General features: G+C 36.7%; 2 protein-coding genes across 2 annotated transcripts in view; one reads left to right on the top strand and one right to left on the bottom strand.

The window, feature by feature from the left end:
* The window catches only part of LOC137628314 (CLIP domain-containing serine protease B9-like), a 5,789-nt gene extending 3,582 nt beyond the window's left edge, over positions 1-2,207 (top strand). Inside the window, exons 4-5 of the mRNA XM_068359476.1 lie at positions 196-345; positions 1,303-2,207. Coding sequence (XP_068215577.1) covers positions 196-345; positions 1,303-2,207 — 1,055 coding nt within the window. The remainder of the gene's footprint in view (positions 1-195; positions 346-1,302) is intronic.
* A 6,583-nt stretch (positions 2,208-8,790) lies between these two features.
* LOC137628313 (uncharacterized) overlaps positions 8,791-12,500 on the bottom strand; it is a 41,054-nt gene continuing 37,344 nt past the window's right edge. The window contains exons 22-25 of the mRNA XM_068359475.1: positions 12,106-12,272; positions 10,471-10,490; positions 10,067-10,194; positions 8,791-9,011 (exon numbers count right to left, since the gene is read on the bottom strand). Coding sequence (XP_068215576.1) covers positions 8,919-9,011; positions 10,067-10,194; positions 10,471-10,490; positions 12,106-12,272 — 408 coding nt within the window. The 3' untranslated portion in view covers positions 8,791-8,918. The remainder of the gene's footprint in view (positions 9,012-10,066; positions 10,195-10,470; positions 10,491-12,105; positions 12,273-12,500) is intronic.

Below are 12,500 nucleotides of genomic sequence, written 5' to 3'. Positions count from 1 at the left end.
TAAATTGGCTCGCTGGGCCTTTTGGCTACAATATACTACAGAGAGAAAAAAATACTATCAAGCCTTAACTTATTATTACTATAAAACACATTAACTCACACGTCAATAACTTATATTTACCAGGTGTATATGATACAACGATTCACCCCTTGGACATATAAAACAAATAAAAAAAACATCTGTTTACCTCCACAGGTGGCGGGAGAAGCACTTGTCCAAGTAAGCCTAGTTGCCGCCTTAAAGGAGGGATTTGTGTTGACAGTGAAAATTCAGAATGGTGTTCTAATGCTATCGTCTACAAAGGAGGCTGTAAAGGAAAGCAATGCGTCTGCTGTTTGCCGAAAGGTGGGTTTAATGTCTCTAAGTATTTTAGAGGAAATCGAAAGGTGGGTTTGTTGTCTCTAGGTGAGGAAACCAGAAGGTGAGTTTGTTGTCTCTAGGTGAGAAAATTGAAAGGTACGTTTATTGTCACTAGGTGAGGAAATTGAAAGGTAGGTTTGTTGTCTATAGGTATTTTAGAAGATACCAGAACGGGGGGTTTGTTGTCTCTAGGTATTTTAGAGGAAATCGAAAGGTGAGTTTGTTGTCTGTAGGTGAGGAAATCGAAAGGTACGTTTATTGTAACTAGGTGAGGAAATGGAGAAGTAGGTTTGTTGTCTCTAGGTATTTTAGAGGAAACTGATAGGTGAGTTTATTGTCTCTAGGTGAGGAAATGGAAAGGTAGGTTTGTTGTCTCTAGGTATTTTAGAAGATACCAGAATGGGAGGTTTGTTGTTTCTAGGTATTTTAGAGGAAACCGATAGGTGAGTTTTATTGTCTCTTGGTGAGGAAATCGAAAGGTAGGTTTGTTGTCTCTAGGTATTTTAGAGGAAACCGATGGGTGAGTTTGTAGTCTCTAGGTATTTTAGAGGAAACCAAAAGGTGAGTTTGTTGTCTCTAGGTCTTTTAAAGGAAACCGATAGGTGGGTTTGTAGTCTCTAGGTATTTTAGAGGAAACCGGAAGGTAGTTTTGTTGTCTCTAGGTATTTTAGAGGAAACCGATAGGTGTATTTGTAGTCTCTAGGTATTTTAGAGGAAACCGGAAGGTAGGTTTGTTGTCTCTAGGTTTTCTCGCATTAGTGTACAATCAATTAATTGTCACAGGTTTTGATAAATCAGCAGCATTTGTTAAAAAAAGGAGAGTTGTGTGTAATACAATTAGTAATGTTTTTAAATAAAGGTAACAAATAAAATATAAAATTTTGTCTTGTCAAAATATTCAAGTTCGGATATGCCATCATCCTTCATTTTGTATCATTGCAGAAAATAAATGCTTGTGTGGCACTGCTTACATACCAGTAACCACAGTAATTGTTCCTGTTCCTACTACACCTCATGCAGCAACAACCAAAGACATGAATGTGATATTGGTACCACAGTTCCCCCACTTCCCAATAAAACCAAAGCCACAACCGGGTAAACCGAAGCCACAACCGGGTAAACCGAAGGCACTGAGAGCATCAACGCACACAAACAAATTTCCATGGCTGGCTGGAATAAAGAAGAGGCCATCTAATTCATACAACTGTACAGGCTCCATCATTAATACCCTCTTCGTCATCACAAGTGCCTCTTGTGTGAATGGGCTACGTCCTAAGGATATACAATTGGGAGTTGGAGACTTTAACCAGAGATCGAGAGAAGACGCCGTTCCTGGCCTGACCAGGACAGCTCGCGTCAAATCCGTGTTTGTTCACGAACAGTTTTCAGACACTACCCTGGAGAACAACATTGCTCTTTTGCTGTTGAGGAAACCACTGGATCTCATTTCATACAATGAAGTGAAGCCGGTGTGCCTGCCTACCACTGACGATGACGACTACTCTGGAGATGCTGGCGTTCTCGCAGGGTGGGGAGTCTCAACCGATTCAAGCACAAGTAACGGTTTTAGAGAACTGGATGTTTCTATCCTTGATCAGGACTGCAATGGAGCAACGAGCGTTGGAGGTGCAGCTGTAAATTCTCAGACCGTGTGCACTTCTGGTAGGGGCGTGGGATCCAGAATTGCTGGTACGGGAGATCCCCTTACAGTGGAGAAAGATGGCCGACACATTTTGGTGGGTGTCTTGTCAGCTGTTGATACAGAACAGGATATTCACACGCGGACATCCAAATACATCGAGTGGATTATGGAAACCATTGGTTCAGATGGCTCTTTTTGTGGGTGATAATGGATGATTTATATTTTGAATTGTAATTCGTTTTTCTCTTCTAGTTTGGTATTGTATCATAAATATTATTAAATCTAAAATAACTGATACTATTATTATCATTATTACTTGCTAAGCTACAACCCTAATTGGAAATGCAGGATGCTATAAGCCCAGGTACCCCAAAAGGAAAAATAGCCCAGTGAGGAACGGAAACAAGGACAAATAAAATATTCAAAGAACAGTAACAACATTAAAATAAATATTTCCTATATAAAATATGCAAACTTTAACAAAACAAGAGGAAGAGAAATTAGATAGAATAGTGTGCCCAAGTGTACCCTCCAGAAGAGAACTTTGAGATTTAGCCAAATATCTGTTTAAAAAATAAAGTATCTGATAAATAAGTTTAAATATTTATGTCTTAATTCCTGATATCTTCTTCTTTGTCTGCATCTTTTCCCACTTTTATGTGGGGTCGATGTTTCTGGCCAGTGTTCTCCACCTACCTCTGTCCCACACTTCATCATCGGTTAATCTCACAATCTCCACCGGCCATATTGGTTTTGGCTAATTTTTCATGGACGGATGCCTTTCCTGCCGCCAACCCTCCCCATTTAGCCGGGCTTGAGACCGGCACCAAGTTGAGGCTGGCTTGCCCCCCTCAGTGGTTGGATTCCTGATATATTAATATGTAATTACAAAATCCGCATCATGGCTTTTCCACAAAGCATTATTACAAACTTTTAATTGCATTAAGAAAAATTATGATTCTTCTTATCATGTTAACATCAAATACCAATTAGGAAGAATTAAAGATTTTCACAAAGCCGAATTTCTGAGTTCACAAAACGAGAGAATTCACGAAATTCTCTCGTTTAATTTGCTTATTTTTAATACTTTTGAATACCTGATTGGTAACGTATATGCCTGGAGTTTGCCAGACGGGAGTTCAAATCCCGCTTAGACTCGTTAGTGCCTTTAGCATCTGCAACCTTACCATCCTTGTGAGCTAAGGTTTGGGGGGTTTGGGAGAGCCTAGAGGTCTATCTTCTGAATCATCAACATCCATTGCCTGGCCCTCCCTGGTCCTAGCTTTGCCAGACAGGGGTTCGAGTCCCGATCAGACTCGTTAGTGCCTTTAGCATCTGCAACCTCACCATTCTTGTGAGCTAAGGATGGCTCGTTTGGGGGAGCCTATATGTCTATCTGCTGAGTCATTAGCAGCCATTGCCTGGCCCTCCCTGGTCCTAGCTTTGCCAGACGGGGGTTCGAGTCCCGCTCAGACTCGTTAGTGCCTTTAGCATCTGCAACCTTACCATCCTTATGAGCTAAGGTTTGGGGGAGCATATAGGTCTATCTGCTGAGTCATCAGTAGCCATTGCCTGAACCTCCCTGGTCCTAGCTTGGAGGAAGAGGGGGCTTGGGCGATGATCATATAATATATACGGTCAGTCTCTAGGGCATTGTCACTGTCCCTTGCCTCTGCCATTCATGAGCGACCTTTAAACCATAAACAGGATCAATCATTCCTCCTCATAATGCAAAAAAAACAGAAGTTCATATCTGTTATAGTTCGCTCGTACTGAAGCACAGAAAAAAAAATTTGTACACTTAAAAATTTGCATTAAAAACGGCAAATGTCTAGCAACATTTATTTCAGGTTTTTTACCATTTTAAAAACGTATATATTGATGTAAATTAATGATATTACGGTCACCAACCGTAAAAGATAATAACAAAGTAGAGTAAAAATTACGGTCGCCTCTATTTTACTGAGATACGGATGAGAACAGTATGTTTTTAGGGAGAATTTCCAATTAAAATTACGGTTTTTTTTTAACAGTGTATGGGTGTGTATATTTTGTCCCTGGACTTAAGCCCTGAGCCTGATAGAGCTTTTGCCACACTCAGAATACTTATAGAGTTAATTTACCTACCAAAAGGTCAGAGTTTATGATACCTTAGTGAAAGACAATTATTTATATTGGTGTTCCATTAAATTCCATAGCTTTATTAACCAAGTAGGGAATTATATTGTCGTATTCAAGGTAATTAGACAATTGTAGGGGTCACAAAGTTGGAGCCAAAACACATGGATATCAACCTTATTCTATAACTTGCAGAGATATAAAAAGCTAGCATCTACTGAAGTGTATTATGAATTTATGAATACTGAATTTATATATATATATATATATATATATATATATATATATATATATATATATATATATATATATATATATATATATATATATATATATGGATGTAAATCAACAAAATATCGTGCTCAAATAGAAATAAATAAATATATGTATATGTATATATATGTATATATATACTGTATATACATATATATATGCATATATATATATATATATATATATATATATATATATATATATATATATATATATATATATATATATACATGGATGAAAATCATCACAATATCATGCTCAAAAAGAAATATATATATATATATATATATATATATACATATATATATATATATATATATATATATATATATAAATATATATATATATATATACTGTACACACACATATATATATATATATATATATATATATATATATATATATATATATATATATATATATATATACTGTATATATATATATGTAAATATATATATATATATATATATATATATATATATATATACATATATATATATATATAGTATATATATATATATATATATATATATATATATATATATATATATATATATATACTGTATATATATATGTATATATATATATATATATATATATATATGTGTGTAAATATATATATATATATATATATATATATATATATATATATATATATATATATATATATATATATATATATATATGAGTTTGACACTAATATACATAGCTTTCATACAATTAGCTCTAAGAATCGAATTCACTATACGCTAATATAAATACCAGCCCCCCTCTCCCCAAATAAATAAGGATAAGTGCTTTTTCTGGGATAGGCTTCAAACCGAAGCCTCAAATCCAAAACAGAACTGGACCGTAAATAATTTAAACCACTGATCCAGTAAGAGAGAAAAGAGTTGATTCCGACTCTTGCTGCAAATACTAATGCCGAATTCAGGTGTTTGTACTAGAATCGAAAACATGAGAAGTTTGTCATACTTAGGTGTTTGTCTTAGTTTATCAATAACACACGCACACGTGGTTACCTGTGTTTGTCTTAGTTTGTTACTATCACAAACACACGTGGCTTACTTCTGTGTTTGTCTTAGTTTGTCACTATCACAAGCACATGTGGCTTACCTCTGTGTTTGTATCAGTTTGTCAATAACACAGGCACACGTGGCTTACCTCTGTGTTTGTATCAGTTTGTCAATAACACAGGCACACGTGGCTTACCTCTGTGTTTGTCTTAGTTTGTCAATAATACACGCACACGTGGCTTACCTCTGTGTTTGTCTTAGTTTGTCAATAACACAAGCACACGTGGCTTACCTCTGTGTTTGTCTTAGTTTGTCACTATCACAAGCACACGTGGTTACCTCTGTGTTTGTATTAGTTTGTCACTAACACAAACACACGTGGCTTACTTGTGTTTGTCTTAGTTTGTCACTAACACAAGCACACGTGGCTTACCTCTGTGTTTGTCTTAGTTTGTCACTAACACAAGCACACGTTGTTACCTCTGTGTTTGTATTAGTTTGTCACTAACACAAACACACGTGGCTTACCTCTGTGTTTGTATTAGTTTGTCACTAACACAAGCACACGTGGCTTACCTCTGTGTTTGTCTTAGTTTGTCACTATCACAATCACACGTGGCTTACCTCTGTGTTTGTCTTAGTTTGTCAATAACACAAGCACACGTGGCTTACCTCTGTGTTTGTCTTAGCTTGTCACTATCACAAGCACATGTGGCTTACCTCTGTGTTTGTCTTAGTTTGTCACTAACACAAGCACACTTGGCTTACCTCTGTGTTTGTATTAGTTTGTCACTAACACAAGCACACGTGGCTTACCTCTGTGTTTGTCTTAGTTTGTCAATAACACAAGCACACGTGGCTTACCTCTGTGTTTGTCTTAGCTTGTCACTATCACAAGCACATGTGGCTTACCTCTGTGTTTGTATTAGTTTGTCACTAACACAAGCACACGTGGTTTACCTCTGGGTTTGTATTAGCTTGTCGATAACACAAGCACACGTGGCTTACCTCTGTGTTTGTCTTAGTTTGTCACTATCACAATCACACGTGGCTTACCTCTGTGTTTGTCTTAGTTTGTCAATAACACAAGCACACGTGGCTTACCTCTGTGTTTGTCTTAGCTTGTCACTATCACAAGCACATGTGGCTTACCTCTGTGTTTGTCTTAGTTTGTCACTACCACAAGCACACGTGGCTTTCCTCGGTGTTTGTCTTAGATTGTCAATAACACAAGCACACGTGGCTTACCTCTGTGTTTGTCTTAGTTTGGCACTATCACAAGCACACGTGGCTTACCTCGGTGTTTTTATTAGTTTGTGAATAACACAAGCACACGGGCTTACCTCTGTGTTTGTATTAGTCTGTCACTAACACAAGCACACGTGGTTACCTCTGTGTTTGTATTAGTTTGTCAATAACACAAGCATACGTGGCTTACCTCTGTATTTGTATTAGTTTGTCAATAACACAAGCACACGTGGCTTACCCCTGTGTTTGTCTTAGTTTGTCACTATCACAAGCACACGTGGTTACCTCTGTGTTTGTATTAGTTTGTCACTAACACAAGCACACTTGGCTTACCTCTGTGTTTGTATTAGTTTGTCACTAACACAAGCACACGTGGCTTACCTCTGTGTTTGTATTAGTTTGTCACTAACACAAGCACACGTGGCTTACCTCTGTGTTTGTATTAGTCTGTCACTAACACAAGCACACGTGGTTACCTCTGTGTTTGTATTAGTTTGTCAATAACACAAGCATACGTGGCTTACCTCTGTATTTGTATTAGTTTGTCAATAACACAAGCACACGTGGTTTATCTCTGTGTTTGTATTAGTTTGTCACTATCACAAGCACACGTTGTTACCTCTGTGTTTGTATTAGTTTGTCACTAACACAAGCACACGTGGCTTACCCCTTTGTTTGTCTTAGTTTGTCACTATCACAAGCACACGTGGTTACCTCTGTGTTTGTATTAGTTTGTCACTAACACAAGCACACGTGGTTTACCTCTGTGTTTGTCTTAGTTTGTCACTAACACAAGCACACTTGGCTTACCTCTGTGTTTGTCTTAGTTTGTCACTAACACAAGCACACGTGGCTTACCCCTGTGTTTGTCTTAGTTTGTCACTATCACAAGCACACGTGGTTACCTCTGTGTTTGTATTAGTTTGTCACTAACACAAGCACACTTGGCTTACCTCTGTTTGTATTAGTTTGTCACTAACACAAGCACACGTGGCTTACCTCTGTGTTTGTCTTAGTTTGTCACTAACACAAGCACACTTGGCTTACCTCTGTGTTTGTATTAGTTTGTCACTAACACAAGCACACGTGGCTTACCTCTGTGTTTGTATTAGTTTCTCAATAACACAAGCACACGTGGCTTACCCCTGTGTTTGTCTTAGTTTGTCAGTAACACAAGCACACGTGGCTTACCTTTGTGTTCGTCTTAGTTTGTCAGTAACATAAGCACACGTGGTTACCTCTGTGTTTGTATTAGTTTATCAATAACACAAGCACACGTGGCTTACCACTGTGTTTGTCTTAGTTTGTCACTAACACAAGCACACGTGGCATACCTCTGTGTTTGTCTTAGTTTGTCACTATCACAAGCACACGTGGTTACCTCTGTGTTTGTATTAGTTTGTCACTAACACAAGCACACGTGGCATACCTCTGTGTTTGTCTTAGTTTGTCACTATCACAAGCACACGTGGTACCTCTGTGTTTGTATTAGTTTGTCACTAACACAAGCACACGTGGCATACCTCTGTGTTTGTCTTAGTTTGTCACTATCACAAGCACACGTGGTTACCTCTGTGTTTGTATTAGTTTGTCACTAACACAAGCACACTTGGCTTTCATATATCAAGTTGATTGGTCAGTTTTTCAGTTGCCATCAAAACCGACTAACAAGTAGTTTCAGAATCTTTTGAAAAGAGACATTTACGATGCATCAAGGCATTTCGACAAAAACGAAACTTAACCTACTATTGCAAATTCTTCATCGTTATGATCTGAATTTAATATAATTTGCTTAATAAACCATTATCTTTGAGAGTATTTCATAGGGTTAAGGTTTATATAATTAAAAATGATGATAATTATAGCATTTATTTTTGCCAGCAACTTCAAATCAGCAGATTATTATTATTATTATTATTATTATTATTATTATTATTATTATTATTATTATTATTATTATTATTACTAGCCAAGCTACAACCCTAATTGGAAAAGCAAGATGGTATAAGCCCAAGTGCTCCATCAGGGAAAAATAGGCCAGTGAGGAAAGGAAATAGGGAAATAAATAAATGATGAGAAAAAAAATCTATTTGTAAGATTTCTCCAATCACATAATTACAACTCTAGGTCATTATAATGAAGAACACTAAATTATGTGTTCATTTTGCAAAATAATTCCAGTCAGTTAATTCCCCAAGAAGGGAATTCCATGATGGGGCTCAAAGCTAATTCCGGTTGTCCTCCAGCGCACCAATTCCAGCCTAATTCTTCGAGGTCCAACGTTTCGTCAGGAACTCCAACATCAGGATGAATCCAGCTGACGAATATCCGAGTAGTACCAAAAAGAAAGCCGCCTGGGATGACGTCACAATTATTCGAAAACATTATTATGAAAATCTTATTATTTCTTATATTAATATTTACAGTTTTCAGATACGGATGAACACGAGCCTAAATCATTTTCGTAAATCTTTTTCAGATATAGATGAACACGAACCTAAATATATTTCATAAATCCTTACTCGTCGATTATAAGTAGAAAATTCCTAGATAGAATTTAAATATAACGTGACATGGCATAGCGCAGTAGTGGGAACATAAAACATCTCACTAAAACAGAATATACAAGCCAAGAGTAATATACATAAATGGATAATTATTACGGAATATACGAGCCAAGAGTAATATACATGTATGGATAATTATTACGGAATATACGATCCAAGAGTAATATACATGTATGGATGATTATTACGGAATATACGAGCCAAGAGTAATATACATGTATGGATGATTATTACGGAATATACGAGCCAAGAATAATATACATATATGGATAATTATTACGGAATATACGAGCCAAGAGTAATATACATGTATGGATGATTATTACGGAATACACGAGCCAAGAATAATATACATGTATGGATAATTATTACGGAATATACGAGCCAAGAGTAATATACATGTATGGATGATTATTACGGAATATACGAGCCAAGAGTAATATACATACATGGATGATTATTACGGAATAGACGAGCCAAGAGAAATATACACGTATGGATGATTATTACGGAATAGACGAGCCAAGAGTAATAAACACGTATGGATGATTATTATGGAATAGACGAGCCAAGAGAAATATACACGTATGGATGATTATTACGGAATAGACGAGCCAAGAGTAATAAACACGTATGGATGATTATTACGGAATAGACGAGCCAAGAGAAATATACACGTATGGATGATTATTACGGAATAGACGAGCCACGAGTAATATACATGTATGGATAATTATTACGGAATATACGAGCCACGAGTAATACACATGTATGGATAATTATTACCATAAAGTATTAGAAACAGAAAATGTGGTAAAAAGACCCAAAGGCTTTCAAACTACCTGAAGCTGGGTGAGGGTGAAAGACCTCTCCTTCGAGTCTTCCTCTTCTCCTTCTCCGGGAGCCACGCCGGAGGCGCTCTTGGTCACGTTCCAAACGGCGTCAGTTTCCCACTTCTTGTAAAATCCACCTTCGACCAGCCTGAGAGTTCTTTGGAAATAGGGGTAAACTTCATTGAGAAACTGAGTGCATAGACTTTCCTTTTTATAGATTGGGGTAAATACTTCAGAGAGAGACTGGAATATTAACCACGTCTTGTAAAAATCCACCTTCGACCAGTCTGAGAGTTCTTTGGAAATAGGGGTAAACTTCAGTGAGAAACTGAGTGCATAGACTTTCCTTTTAATAGATTGGGGGTAAACTCTAGAGACAGACTGAAGTATTAACCCCTTCTTGTTAAATCCACCTTCGACCAGTCTGAGAGTTCTTTGGAAATAGGGGTAAACTACATTGAGAACCTGAGTGCATAAACTTTCCTTTTTATAGATTGGGGGTAAACTCTAGAGAGAGACTGAAGTATTAACCCCTTCTTGTAAAATCCACCTTCGACCAGTCTGAGGGTTCTTTGGAAATAGGGGTAAACTTCAGTGAGAAACTGAGTGCATAGACTTTCCTTTTTATAGATTGGGGTAAATACTTCAGAGAGACTGAAGCATTAACCCCTTCTTGTAAAATCCACCTTCGACCAGTCTGAGAGTTTTTTGGAAATAGGGGTAAACTTCAGTGAAAAACTGAGTGCATAGACTTTCCTTTTTATAGATTGGGGTAAATACTTCAGAGAGACTGAAGCATTAACCCCTTCTTGTAAAATCCACCTTCGACCAGTCTGAGAGTTCTTTGGAAATAGGGGTAAACTTCAGTGAAAAACTGAGTGCATAGACTTTCTTTTTATAGATTGGGGTAAATACTTCAGAGAAACTGAAGAATTAACCACTTCTTGTAAAATCCACCTTCGACCAGTCTGAGGGTTCTTTGGAAATAGGGGTAAACTTCATTGAGAAACTGGGTGCATAGAATTTCATTTTTATAGATTTGGGCAAATACTTCAGAGACTCTGAATTATTAACCTACAGTGGAGAGACTAAATAGTGCCATCCTCCATTTCAAAGATAATACAAAAATAAAGTTAGCAACATGACACCCAACCTGTACATGCAATTATGTAAGGGAATATCATTTACAATCAGGGAACAAATGAAATCACAGATGGGACATTTGGCTGGGAGTTCAGTTTCAGCTTTTGTGTCGAAACACAGCCAAGTTGTTTCATGCATTGACTAATTAGTTTCTATGTCAATCACTTACAATTTCTTTTTTATAGATTGGGGTAAACTCTAGAGAGAAAAACTGAAGAATTAACCTTCAGTGGGAAGCCTAATTAAATTTTAAAGTAAATATAAAAATAAATTTAGCCACATGACACCCAGCTGTAAGTGTAATTAAGCGAGGAAATATCGTGTACAATCTGGAAATGTGAAATCATTGATGGGAAAGTCGGGTGCAGGCTTTAAACTGTTAGCTTGAGGTAATTTTGCATGGTTTTAAAGTAATATTTTAAAGCTAATGATATCTTTAAGGTAATTTCGGTTTTAGTAGCCTCAAATTTAAGGAAATTTGAAAAGTTTTAAGGTAATCTAAGGTGATGGCAACATGTTCAAGTTTAAACGCTGATCAGCTGGGCGTTCGGTTTTACTTTTTGTATCGAAATACATTCCGGTGTCAGCTCTTGTATCGAAGTACAGTTCGGTTTCAGCTCTTGTATCGAAGTACAGTTCGGTTTCAGCTCTTGTATTGAAATACAGTTCGGTTTCAGCTTTTGTATCGAAATACAGTTCGGTTTCAGTTCGTGTATTGAAATACAGTTCGGTGTCAGGTCTTGTATCGAAATACAGTTCGGTTTCAGTTCGTGTATTGAAATACAGTTCGGTTTCAGCTTTTGTATCGAAATACAGTTCGGTGTCAGGTCTTATATTGAAATACAGTTTAATGCATCTCTTAATAATCAATTAATAAAAAAATAACTTTAAGTGGCTTTACTCACACTATGCTGAAAACCTCCCTGTAAGGTGCCCCTTGTGGAACTGGAAAGGCCACCACTTGGGGGTAGAAACTCTGTCGACCGTAGTGAAATTTTCTTCTGCCATACGTCTCCGTGATGATGATAAACTCAATGTCGGGGCCAATAAACACGAACTTCTCACTCAGAATCTATTAAAGAAATGAGAACTTGATTAGTAATAAGCAGTGAAAAATGTTTATCGTTATCGTAAAAATAAAAATTAAAAATAAAATATACTGAAATGCAGATTTTTTCTCAGTGATATTTTCCAGAACGCTTGAAAAATAATTATCGTTATTGTAAAAAATAAAAATGAAAAATAAAATATAGATGCCTTCTGATCTCTCCCAAAATTGTGACTTCTTAAAGAGAATTAG

The sequence above is a fragment of the Palaemon carinicauda genome, chromosome 36, assembly GCF_036898095.1.
Source record: "Palaemon carinicauda isolate YSFRI2023 chromosome 36, ASM3689809v2, whole genome shotgun sequence".
In the NCBI taxonomy this organism is placed as follows: Eukaryota; Metazoa; Arthropoda; class Malacostraca; order Decapoda; family Palaemonidae; genus Palaemon; species Palaemon carinicauda.
This window is presented reverse-complemented; position numbering and strand designations above follow the sequence as displayed.